This window comes from Camelus dromedarius, chromosome 9 (assembly GCF_036321535.1).
Source record: "Camelus dromedarius isolate mCamDro1 chromosome 9, mCamDro1.pat, whole genome shotgun sequence".
Lineage (NCBI taxonomy): Eukaryota > Metazoa > Chordata > Mammalia > Artiodactyla > Camelidae > Camelus > Camelus dromedarius.
In genome coordinates this window covers 66,834,823-66,847,778 of record NC_087444.1, presented here as the reverse complement: position 1 = coordinate 66,847,778, position 12,956 = coordinate 66,834,823, and the positions used below count along the sequence as shown (strand labels likewise).

General features: G+C 39.0%; 1 protein-coding gene across 1 annotated transcript in view; it reads right to left on the bottom strand.

The window, feature by feature from the left end:
* Positions 1 to 1,734: 1,734 nt before the first annotated feature.
* The window catches only part of LOC116150500 (ankyrin repeat domain-containing protein 26), a 31,516-nt gene continuing 20,294 nt past the window's right edge, over positions 1,735 to 12,956 (bottom strand). The window contains exons 14-18 of the mRNA XM_064489579.1: positions 10,201 to 10,566; positions 9,423 to 9,628; positions 7,649 to 7,847; positions 3,486 to 3,531; positions 1,735 to 2,347 (exon numbers count right to left, since the gene is read on the bottom strand). Coding sequence (XP_064345649.1) covers positions 2,193 to 2,347; positions 3,486 to 3,531; positions 7,649 to 7,847; positions 9,423 to 9,628; positions 10,201 to 10,566 — 972 coding nt within the window. The 3' untranslated portion in view covers positions 1,735 to 2,192. The remainder of the gene's footprint in view (positions 2,348 to 3,485; positions 3,532 to 7,648; positions 7,848 to 9,422; positions 9,629 to 10,200; positions 10,567 to 12,956) is intronic.

Genomic DNA, 12,956 nt, shown 5'->3' with positions numbered 1-12,956 from the left:
GGAAGAAATAAATTGCAACTTGGGAGACACAGGTTTGGGTAAAACTGAGTGTTTCAAGGACGGGAGTCAGGGGCTTATAAAGACAAAAAGCCAAGAGGTTGTCAAAAGTTGCCTGATGAGAATTGTGGCTGACACTGATGTGAGCCAGTCAGGAAACCTTTTCCTTAAGGAATCACAGGTTATTTTCGGATTGGGGCTTAGTGAGTATCTTAACTTTTTGGCAGGTGTTCCAGATGACTTCATTAGGGCAATAAATGCTCACAGGGTCGGATTCTCTGTGGGCTGAGATGTGTATAATTCACACCTCCTTAGTGAGCCCTCTCAAGCAATGAGACTCCATTTTTATTTTTCTTTCACAAAGGCAGTCTTCTGCTGCCAGGATCCGTGACCCCACCTCAGCTTGGAAGAAATTCAGGTGAGCTTCAGCTCACTGGCTAGTGCTGTAGGAATAGCAGTGTTTGCCATCGATCTCTTCCCTGCAGGCGAGGCCGCGCCCACGGCAGCTGTAAATGAGCACAGGTTCGTGCTGAGGCGGGGCCGGGGAGTGGTCCTCTACCCTTCTAGGTTCATCTGGCTGGTCTAACATTTAAAATGACATGAGGCAGATTAACAGGAGAAAAATAAACAAAAATTGAATAACAGTGTACTTCCTGTTTATACCCCTGGGAGACAGCCAGGAAAAACTGAGTGAACTCATCATGAAGGCTGAAGCCATCACCTTCAGCGTCATCTTCAGCTAAAGACTGAAGAGGTTGCTGCAGGCAGCGGTCAGTTACAGAGGTCGGTTACATGGAACGGCTGGAGGCATGAGAAGTTCAGTTAGACAAGGGATGGAAAGGTGTCACTTTGACTTAGACGTGGGAGTCATCAGTGACTCGTTGCATGGGGATGGAGGAAGGGGAAGACACACCAGATGGGTGGGGACAGACTGCTGATTGGGAAGCAGGCAAATCTTTCAGGAAGTTTTTCATCGGAAGTAAGACTGTCTGGTTCAAGTGAGAGGGAAGAAACAGGGAGATGTTTACAGAGAGGGAAATTTGAAATCATCACTGAGAAGGAAGAAGATGCAAATTAACTAAATAAAAGTAGTAGGAACACTGGGCAGTGTCTGGTTTTCTTCAGCAGCACTTAGATGCCTGGGAGAACTTAAGGGGGAAGAATGATAATCAGTTAGTTGTGTCTTTGGGAGCTTTGCCAAGTAAGTACACTGCAAGGACAGAAAAGGGAATAAAGGATGTAAGTAGGAGTTATTAAAATTGTAGCTCTTGGAAATTGTTGAGAAGGAGAATATTTCCTTTACTCTCTTAGGTTCAGTGATTGGGAGACTGCAAATTAAATTGACTAAAGCCAATTACTGTGAGAAAAAAATTACATATGAATACATGCAAGAGTTCACAATGAAATGTGATTCGGAGGGGTGGCTAGAATTGGAGGCTTATATACAATTTATTAAGTGACAGGAAAAGGAGAAAGGCATTTTTTGAAAAACAAATGACTTCTTGGTGAGAGGGGAGAGAAAAGGTGCTAATGGTAGAACAAGTGACACTTAGGAAAGATAAATAGTGCCTTAGGAGAATGAATGGAAGATGTGACAGTTTTGTGACAATGTCCGTTTGAGTCTGGTGCTCAGAACTTGTCTCTAATTTTAAGACCGTTTCCAAAAAGTAAGTTAATACATAGAGAAGATGAAAATCCTGAGGCAGATTTCCTTTCTCCTTGAGGAAATAGCTGTGAATCAGTGTTTAAGGTAGCATATAGAAAGTTTGATGGCACTGTAACGATTGTTGTGATCCATCAGAACGCTGACAGCAGCCACACGAGATCCGAATGCTGTCCATCTAAATCTTCAGGTCTATATACAGTGATTAACAGTGGAAAATTCAAAAAAGCTATCAATCAACACTGCTCAATATCAATGAGAAGTTTGGTGGGTGGTTGGGTGTTGTTTAAACAGCTGGCATCCGGGCTCAGTTTGAGTATGTAATACCCCAAAGTGCTGGGTTTTATTCCCAAAATCGGCGTACAAGTTAGTGAGATGCAGAGAAATGTGGCTTAAAATACCACATTATATGTGCATGAGTTTTAATCATGCACATATAATACAAAAATATTTTCCTTTAATAAACATTGTCTATATCTTACTTAAAGAGAAATAACTAAAGTGTTACACAAACAGCCCAGCAGGTAAATGTTTACTGTTCCTCTGTAACATCGTATAACAGATACTTTCTCTTCAAAACCTCCTCATATTCTTTACATGCTTTCAAAAGCATATCTTCAATTAATCTTGACTCTTTTGAAGATCCTCGAGGAGTTCTGTAGGACTCAGACTGAAGTTTAGGAGTAGCTGGAAAGAAAATGAAAGAATTAGATTCCTTATTTAAAATACTTCATAGGTAACTAAATGTCAGTTTTTTTTAAGCTGAGACTTTTCTAAGTTTTAAGAAGAATGAAAAATACCTACATATGATTACAACACAAACCCAAGATTACTACTCTACACTTTGCCCAGGGTTGCACGTTGAATTAACTGCTCTTGTGGCTAAGGATCAGAGCTCCTGGTTTTCTCATTACTCATTCATTTACTCAGCAGCCATGTGCTAAGGCACTGTGATAAACACTGGAATCCCAAGATGAAGAGGACACAGTCCACCCTGAAAAATCATGTACTGTAAACTGGAAAAATAGATGAACAGGCAATTTTGGCACAGAGACATAAATGCCATGACAGGTATAAAAGAGGGCACAGTTGGAACCCTCAGAAGGGACGTCCAGCTTTGTTTGAATACTGTCCACTCTTTGGTGGCCGTGATATGTTAGCAGATACCTGAATGAGGAAGAGAAAGTGTGGGAGGGGAGAGGCAACAAGCAGACACACAGAGCAGAGGCAGGAAGGGCGCCCGCGGAGCTGGAAGCAGTCTGACCAGACTCTGGAGCAGAGGGCGGAGCAGGGGAGGAGACGCGGCTGAACACTTTGGCAAGAGCCAAATTGTGGGTGTTTTTCTTCCAAGCTAAGGAAGTTGGAGTTTTTCCTGAGGGCAAAATGTTAACCAGTGACAAAGGGAATGACAGGAAATGTAACTGTCATCCACCAGGTGACAGCTGCATTAACTGTGATTGCTTGAATCTGGGGTTGTTGGACTCAGTCACTATCAGAAACAAGAGAAGCTGATGAGCTCCATGTGTTCTGAGAACAGTAGCCATGTGCAGGTGACAGGCCCACAGGGCCAGCAGGAGGGGAAGGGTACAGCCAGAAATAGAGAACACAGACTTCTTTTTTAAAGCTATGGATCATGATGAAGAAGTGAGCAATAAGTATATTTATCATTATGAATGAAATTGTGCTTTCACATTTTTCATTAGATACGTGTAAGAAAACAATTTAACGTAGTATCTGTTATTTAAACAGCAGAAAGTGGTGCCATTTACTGTTTACAGAGCATTTCAGAAATCAATGTCTAAATTCAGGAATGTTGGCAACATACCTTCTTTTACTTCACTAGCTGTGTTATTTTCCAACTTCTTGTGCATCTGAAATAAGTCAAATATTATTTTTAATGTTTAAGTTAAACAAGAAACACTATCAGAAGAATGAGAGCTAGCTTATGAAATGTGGTCTTTAAATAATTCTTTTAGAAACTTCACCTAATTTGGGGATTGCTTAAATAGAAAAATGACCACATGAATAAAATAAAATAAATTCCTACTTACTTTGATTTTACATAATAGAGAACATATATATGTAAGGCTTAGATTCCCCTGATGGAAAGCACAGTAAACACTGCCCTGTCGGAGACACATAATCTCAGAGGGTGATGTCCAATCTTATTAGCACAAAGAGTTTAAACAATTCAAGTCATGTTCTACACTGAATGCATTACTTTGCACTACTCAGAAAAACTGCCCTTTATAAATGTTCAGTTTTTGTTTTTAACTTTAATGGACTTTTCCTTAAAATGAGCTTTCCATTCCTGCACTTTTATAAAACTAAAATTTTAAGGTCTGTTCTATGCTAAATATGTTTTTAACACAGAATCGTAGATACATAAAATGAAGAAAGGGGTTCTGTTATAATGTCAAGTGAAAATTCTACTGGCAAACAAATTAAACAAATGGATGTTGCTCTCTGTATATGACTAAGACATTTATGTCAGAAAACCTGCTTGAAGAAAAGAAAAGGAGAGGCTAGCACCAGTTTTCAAACTTGGTTTCTGATTCACAACTTCCTAGACTTAGAAACAAGGAAAACAATACAGAATTCTTTAACTGTAACTTTATTTCCGTTCTAGAAATTAGGGCCAACTTTATGAAACTGGACTTAATTAGGTATGTATTTAATTATGAAATGTGTGGGGACCCTTCAAACTACAAGTGTCCCCATCTAGAGTGTTCTTTTAAAAATCTTTCTTATAAAAGTCACCTGCTCACTAAACAGGGTCTAAAATAGTCCACCAGACATAATAAACACTGTGGTGATAACAGTAACACGAGAGCCGAGGCCTTTGTAAATGTTAGGTGCAAAGAAAAAATTTTGGGCTACTGTTTGCCAATATTTTCAGAGACTGTTTTCCATAACACTGTCTGACAAGAGCATTCTAGAGAGGCCTTATGCAATCAGCAACGAGACAACAGTGCCAGGCTGGTCCTGCAAAGTGAGGAACGCCGAACAGATGAAGGGAGAAGCCTTTATTGAAATAATTTCATATAACACTATGCAAAATGTAGATCACACTTGTACATGAATTGAAAGTAAGATTACTATCTTTTCCTCTGCAAGGCTATATTGTCAGTTTGTAACTATTAAATATATGTATTTTGCTGCAGAGAAAAGAAATGAGAAAGAATTTGTACATCAAGGAGCTGAAAAATTAAGTATAGGGAAAAGAGTGAATGAAAGAAAAAGAACTGGAGGAAGTTAAGTGATTGTCTCACAAAAGATAACACGCTTCCTCATTTGTCCATTCACACAAAATGAAATGAGGGCAGGAGGGAGTCCACAGGGCAGAGAACTGATACCAGAAACAAGATCACTAAACTCTGCCTCTGCCTTATGAGAAATGAGCATAACTACTGTGATAGTTTGATTAGAATTAAAATTCAGAGTGGATGTCCCCTGCCTTGGAAGGCTACTTTTAAAAGAAACGTGACCAGATTCTGCTGAGACACAGTGCTGTGTCATGTAAAAAGTTACAGTCTTAGGAATATTAATCGCTTTAGCTCTGGTGCACTGGTATAACCCATTTAGAAAAAGGGTTGCTAAACTGAATGGATAGTTGAGAAATTTAAAAATTCCTTAAATAAATCATTAGAAAATGTTTGAAAGTGTCAGTAATACACCAAAAGCCCAAAATCAACCAATGTAAAATTTAGTCTTCCTATTTAAAATAGATTTGAAGGACATTTATTAACTATTGTGGCCATGCTTCATGTTAGGCACACCAATACTTAAAAACTCTTGAACATAAAAAAAATCTTTAAAACAGAGAAATTATGTCTGTTAGAATATTGTCTGGAATTTAATTTTCAGTTCTTAGAAAAAAATTCTATGTGCAAGAAAATCTAACAGTGATGTATCTGCTCAGGCTAATTCTAACTTTTTGTATTCTATAATAATATAATAAATAACACAATTGAGTAAAACTGTAAAATTGCTTCTGACATGTAGGGCGGAACATGCCAGAAATAAACTAGAATGTGAAATCTGAGGGTAAAAATTAGCAAAACAGATATGGGGTCCATCTGCTTCCACCACAACGATGTCAAGGGACAAGGCTATACTACATGTAGCAGTAAGAGAGGCAATAAATCCAAGCGTTATGAACTGGAGGAAACTTGCTTCAACAACCAGCACGACTGAAATCATAGACTTAGAGCAATACTTCCGTCAAGTTAGAAAAAAAGGCTGAGTAAGCTAGAACTTCACAGTAGGAACAGTCCAAAATGTTAAAACCTTGCAAATAAAGGAGAATGTTAAATTCAATCCCAATGCCATTTTTAACATTTTGCTTTCTAGAATCATAGCTGAAAAGCTGTGGAAGTCTGTTGTTTTGTTAAGCCCCATCCAAAAACCCATCCCTTCCTGTCATTTTAAACACTATGTTCACACATCTCATAGCATTACTTTATGTTTTCCCAGCAGAAATCATTACATTCCCAGCAATTCCAGAAGGCACCTTCTTTCTGTACGTCTGATTAAGAATTCTGTAAACAGTAACTGTATAATAACTCCTGTGAGGTGCTCCATAGTGGTGAAGATGTGTCTTTGCATCTGCACAGAGCAGTGCCTTTTCATCTCCCTTGCTACATCTAGCATGATTTGGCCCCATGGCCCCACAGAAGAACTACGTGTACCTTGGAACTACAACACTGAGTTTAAAATAAACGATTTTCCAACTTATCTAGAAGTACCAAAAAATAGACACCTCTTTCCGCCAAGAACATTAACGGAAAAAACTGTCCTCCGGGGCTTTCTCTTGCACTGCTTTTGCACTCACACTCTTCCACCATCATCCTGTAAATTGACACACTGTCAATTTTTTGGTGACAACTAATGGGAACATTTCAACTTTGCATCATGCTTAGCCACTGACAGAAGTGTTAGCCATGCATTTTGTTTCATACCACGCAGTCCAGTTTCATGACTCTGAAGCACTTAGACTCAATTTCCCCACCACACTGTCTATGAAACCTGAGCTTCTTTCTTTTATTATGACACGAAGCCAAGTGAGAAAAAACAGGTTGAGACCTCACTTAACAGGGGCCTATGCTACCTTTCTCTACATCAAGAAGATCATGAAAACACCATCAAACCATAAACCAATGTGCACGGCTTTAAATGGCTTTTAAAAACAATGATACACAATGGAAACTAGTTGTAATTTAAAGGCTCCCTATCATTGCCACATCGGTATTTCTATAGCTGAGGGCAAGACAGAGACATAAGTGAACTTCATTTTAAAAATTTAAATATTTGCTTTACTTGACTGCATATTCAGAAATGTTCTACAATCGGTCAGTTAGACATTTTGTAACAATTAAAATAAAAATGCTATAAGTAAAATAGCAATTAAGGATGTACTGTTACAGAAGAAAGTGATAAAAATTTTAAAGTTAAAAACAGAACTTAATGTTTTTAGTGTTACAAGTTTATTGAATTCATAAAAAGAATTTATCTTGGATTCCTTTAAATAAAAACATCCATATGTGGTTAAGTATCTCGATGGCTTTTACTTATGCTTAGGGGTAGAAAAAATGGGGTGTGGCAAAACTTGAAAATTACTATGAACCAATGCCAAACCGAAATCAATCAGAAACTAAGCCAAACATTGGAAAGTATATCTCTAGTTATTAGGCAATAATACTTAATTTCTCAAATAGAATTTAAAATGGAGCTTTTAAAGAAGTTTAAAGTTTGTCAGTTTAGTTGCAGTTATTGAATAAAGTTAATGACAGGTATCTCTTGAAAATGAGAAGTCCAGGGACTTAAAAAAATTATAAAATTTCTGTCTCCTTTCTTTATTAGCACAATTAATTATGGCTTTTACTTAGTGTGTGTAAGTCAAATAAGTAACTCAGAATTTCATCAAATTAACAACAAGGATTATATCAGAAATCTGAAACCGAGGGGAAAAAAGATAATATAACTAACCCTGAACAAGCAATCACTCACGCTAGTTGAAGGTTCTGAAAAAATCCTGAAGTTTGTACTTTGAGTGAGAGTCCATTTGTGCTCTGAGCTATCATGAAATTTTTCAGCAGGCCTTGTAGGAACAGTTTTGAGGACAGAACTCTTGTACTCTTCCGCCATCTGAAGTTTAGTGTTCATCACTACCAGCCTCTCGTTAATCCTGTGAGGATTGCAAAACACAGATTTCATTCATTTCATTTTTTTCCTAAGTGATGTGTATTTTTAAAGTTGCTATAATAGTGAACAGATTATCCCATTAAACTGTGTTTTGACAACGAAAATACGTCAGCGCAGACCTACTGTAAACAATTACAGTTTAAAACTGTCCTAAAGAAGGACATATGCGCCTGGGGGTGGCCCTTAACTAACAAGAAGTTCAAAGTGGGGAGAGTCAGAGTTGGAGATGCCTCCACAGAGGACCCCCTCTGCCTTCTGCACCGGCTGCATCTAGACATACTTGCCCTCAAGAAACCAGTTTAGAAATAAAAAATAAACCATCCTTCAAAGCCATTATCAAGTGTTTGCTTTCACCACCCTTCTATACACATTTCACTCATTACCTGGGAGAAATTAAGCATGCGGCACTGAGGAACAGTTTAGAGCCACCACCTCTGGGGGGCACCAGATGGCAGAGTCGGTGATGGGAATAAACTATGACAGTGCCAGGGGCAATTTCAAGTGTCCCCCAATTTCCCAAAGCTCACTTTGATACTTCGCTTTTATCAGCACCTGTTTTCCATAACGAAAAAAAATCTCAAGCGCATTTTCACTTTTATGAAAAAAAAAAGCAAAAAGGCAGAATAGCGCTGGGTGTTTGTTTTAGCCCGAGCCATCAGAAGGGCAACACGCACCCCGAGCAGCAAGAGGGGCCCCACCGAGCTCCTTCCCCTGAACCACACTCAGTATCCCGGCATCACGCCGCCTCGGCTTTGGACTGTGTCTGTGAGCACCTGTGCTGTATGCATACTTATTTTGTGCATCCACCAGCAAGATGTGTCCTAAGGTAACTGCCTCTTTGCTTTACACAGACAACTTTCATAGGAACACTCTACTTTTGGAGACCTGTAGCTTACATCATTGTTACTCAGGCAGTGGAGGAGGGACCTGCCCTTTCTATCTTCAACACACCCCCTCGGGCAGGCCACCGTATTCTTTTTAGCCACTTTGTGAACTACTACACTGACCTTCACCCCTATGTTAATTTCCCCCTATTCCCCAAGCATGCCTTTACGTAGCAGAGAGAAACTTAGAAGGATACAGTACTTCGTCTCAGGGTGCCCACTAGTGGTGATACCAAATATCACAATCAAGAAAGTAAATTCACCAAACACCAGAATGGGGCCCCTTGGGTTTAAATTGTACTATTCCAAAACACAGTTAACTTTAAACTCATTAACATTTCTACTTATGGGAATTCCAGCTAGAAATTTTGTGATAATATGGCTGTCTAAATTACAAAGTTTGCAAAACGCCCAGCTTAAAGACTAGATCAGGTTAAATATATGCAAATATAAAACATAAAGTCATGTGAAAGCAACAAAAGACAGGGAGATGCAAACTGCCCTGGACTAACATTTTAAAGGAGAGTTCATTTACTAACATCATTTTCCAAAATTATACTATCTAGTCAGCTTTCACTTGCTACTCACCGCATGAACCTGGCTCAGTAAAAATTATGCCTTAGAAGCAATATAATGACCTAAATTATTCTCTAAAATTCTATGTTTTCACTTACGAGTGTAATTGACTTGCCCATGATGTTCTATCTTCTGGCTCTTCGAGGTACTGTTGTCTGTATTTTTCCAGTTCTTTTTTCTCAGCATCTAACTGAAAAGTTTTACTTTTCAGTTCAGATTCCAGATATTTAATTTTATGCTTCATTTGACTTATTGAAGCATTTTTATATTCTCTTAACAAGTTTTCTTCGTACACTGCTTGTGTCTAAAGCAAATTAAAAGGATACAGTTTTAAAAATCATTATAGCCTGAGTAATTACAGTGTATTTGTTCCCTTTAGTTTTGAGTCAATGATTCAGACAGCAATTTTAAATGTAAAAAAGCTGAACTTTAAAGTACTTATCATCGATGTCAAGTGAATTAAATATGAATTATGAAATTGAAGTTGAATCACTCATATCAGTACTCATGCAATGTGATAGTTCAAAGAATATTGGGATTAACTTGAAATTTTAAAAATTGAACAATAAAACCTAAGAGTAATCCAAGAGTGTGGTACAATATTTAAATCGCAATATTTTCTTTTCCTCCTAGGAGTCTTGATTTACACCAATTGGCCTTAAAATGATTCTCTAGTGAGAAGTATTCTGAAAGATCAATTTAGTGATAGTAATGATGGAAATTGAATAATTTAAAGGGAGTAACAAATGCGGCCTTCCTTCCAGAAATCTACAAAACATACTGCCATATGGGAAGTAGAGGAAACATAAAATGTATACATCCAAACTGTAATTTGCAGCAAGGTGTATTAGAGCACATTAGAGATCAATGCTTCACCTTTAAAAACTGGCTGAGTTCTTTCAACATTCCTGCCACATCCTGTTTTGCTCGCTCTTCAGCCTCCCGCTTGCACTGCACGACTTGACTGAGTTCTGTCAATTTTTCTGCTACATCCCGTCTTGCTCGCTCTTCAATCTCCTGTTTGTACTGCTCCACTTGACTGCGTTCCACTGTGTTCTCTTCTAGGTGACGTTTGAGGTTTACTACTTCTTCTTCCAACTTCTTTTTCTCCTCCTCTAATGTTTCACATTTCTTTTGCATCCCTTTCGTAGATAATAACTCTTTTAGAAGGAGCTGAGTTTCTGCACTCAGATGGAGAAGGGCTGAAGTTGTCGATTGCAGTTTTGCTGTAAGATCAGCATTCTGCATGAAGACGATAAAATTGTTTGGTAATGAGGTTAGCAGATTGAGAACATCCTAACTCTAACCCAGCATCAAAGGTTGAAATAAATTCAGTTGCAATAATATGGTATCTACTTTGTGGAATGGAGAAACTCAAATTACTCAGAAAATCAAGAAAAAAGTTCAAACCACCAAGAGTCACAAAAATATATTGTTTATGTCATCATCTTTGTTATATATTTGTACTTGATTTTACACTCTTATTGTTCTGTAATTGTTTCATGTCTTTTCTACATAAATGGCTATAAGGCACCTCTTAGTAGAAAGTCTCTTACCCCTTCCTCCCCCAAGTCTTAACTCTCCATGATTTTTAAAGCTTTAGGGAGATCATATTGAGTTCCTCAGGGCTGAATTCATAAATCCCTCCCAAAACAAGTCTTTGGAAATAAGACTGCAATTAATGCATCATACAACTATGGATTCTAATACCATAAGCCTTTCTCTGAACTACAAATATTTTATGCTAGTTTGAATTGCATTCCAAGGAGCAATGAATGACTTTCAGAGTTAAGGAGAAATCCATCTCCTAGTGCAGTGGTTTAGTATGATGACCCATAGATTTTTCTAAACAAACAAAGAAGCCTTTATCCTTGGAATCCCTTGTTACTCTCCACAAAACAAGAGAACATACTCAACAGAAACAAAACAAATCTTGCTGGGATTTCAGTGACACTGACTTGGGAAGAACTACATTGCTTCAGATAGGAGGGTTATTTGGGAAGACAAGGCAGGCGGAGGTGGTGGTTGTAAAACATCTCTACAAATTCCTTGACACTTCCCCTGTGAAATTCCCTCCCCTGAAATATGTACTGACGTCAGCACCTGGTTTCTAGGGGACAGAATGTGGGGGCAATGCTGTGTGATTTCTAAGGCTAAATAGCTTCTGAATGTCACTCTGTAGGGTCGCTCACACTTAGAACCCAGCCACCACATTGTGAAGCCCAGGCCACCTAGTGAGCCTTTGTACACGCAGCTGTCCCAGCCTATGGCCCCAGCGAATGTCCTTAACCAAAGCCAGCTCCAACTTCCAGACATGTGCGTGAACAAGCCTTTAGATTATTCGAGGGCCCGCTTGATTCCAAGTGCAGAAGAAATAAGCTGGCTCCAATGAGCCTTGTCTAAATGCAGGTTTGTGAACCAACCAAATGCTGTTTTGAGTCACTGGCTTTTGAGGTGGTTTATTATATAACTTCTTAGCAATAAATAACTGGCACAGATATTGATATTATAAATGGGGTGCAGCCATTAAAAAAACCAAAAATGTGGGGATGCCTTTGAACCTGGAGGTATTTGGAACCTGAACAGATGTACAGAAGTGTAAGAATGAAAACCCAAAGTGTCCATGAGACTTTTAGTGGAAGCCTGGGGGCCTTTGAAGGGCTGAGGATGAAGGCTTCAAGGTCAGGGAAGAAAATGACACTGAAACCGGAGGACATGGGAGTCTTGCTACCAAAGGGTTGAAAGTAAAATTGATGAGAGAGATAAGCAAAAAAAAAACAAACAAAAACATTATTAAATACAAAGGAACCAGGACTCACTGGGTTCAAGTAACTGTATCCCATTTAAAACACTGCCACATGCCCAATGTTCACATAATGGGTAAACAGAGAAATGGCTTCTAGGCTAAGATCAAATCTAGGGTGCTGCCAGGAAAACACAGCCTAAAGGTGAAGCCAAGACTTTGTTAAGACCTTGGAAAGATTTAAGGTGCTGCCTGAAATTCCTTTAAAGTTCTTAACAGCATAAGAAATTTAAAGGCATGGTCCCAGAACAGCTCCACAGGGAGCCCAAGATGGAGAGCTTATCTCAAAAAGACTTGTGAGGGTAGCTTTTCCAATGGCATGAACCCCGATAAAATTCACAGGAAACTCAAAGTTTTAAAGAGAACTGTGCTAGCAAAAATACTGCCTGCTAGCTTGGACTGAAAGGGACCAACACAGTGCAAAATTAGAAGAGGCCTTTGGGTTTTTCTTAGAAGGTCTACAAGGAGGAAGCTGGCTTGAGAGAACTACTCAGCTGTAAACACAGGCCACTGCTCAGGAAAGGGACAGAACCAAGAGCTCAGAGAGGGCAGCGAAGGAGAATTCCTCCCAGGGTTAGGACTAAGTCCTAAGCAAAGAGCCGGCAGCAAGCATCAGGCTGCATTTCACGACTGCTACAGACCAGTGTGCCTCCCATCTTCCAACTGTGAGTGAGGGAGTTTGTGCAGTGGTAAATATCCAGCCTCCTTATCCTCAAGCCTCAGCACTGAGAGGAGTGTACCCAAGGGGCTGTACTCTAGAAACCACACCCAGGAACTTCAGCCCCACCTGGACCTGATGAAGATGGTAAAGTAAGACCCTGGACTGGAG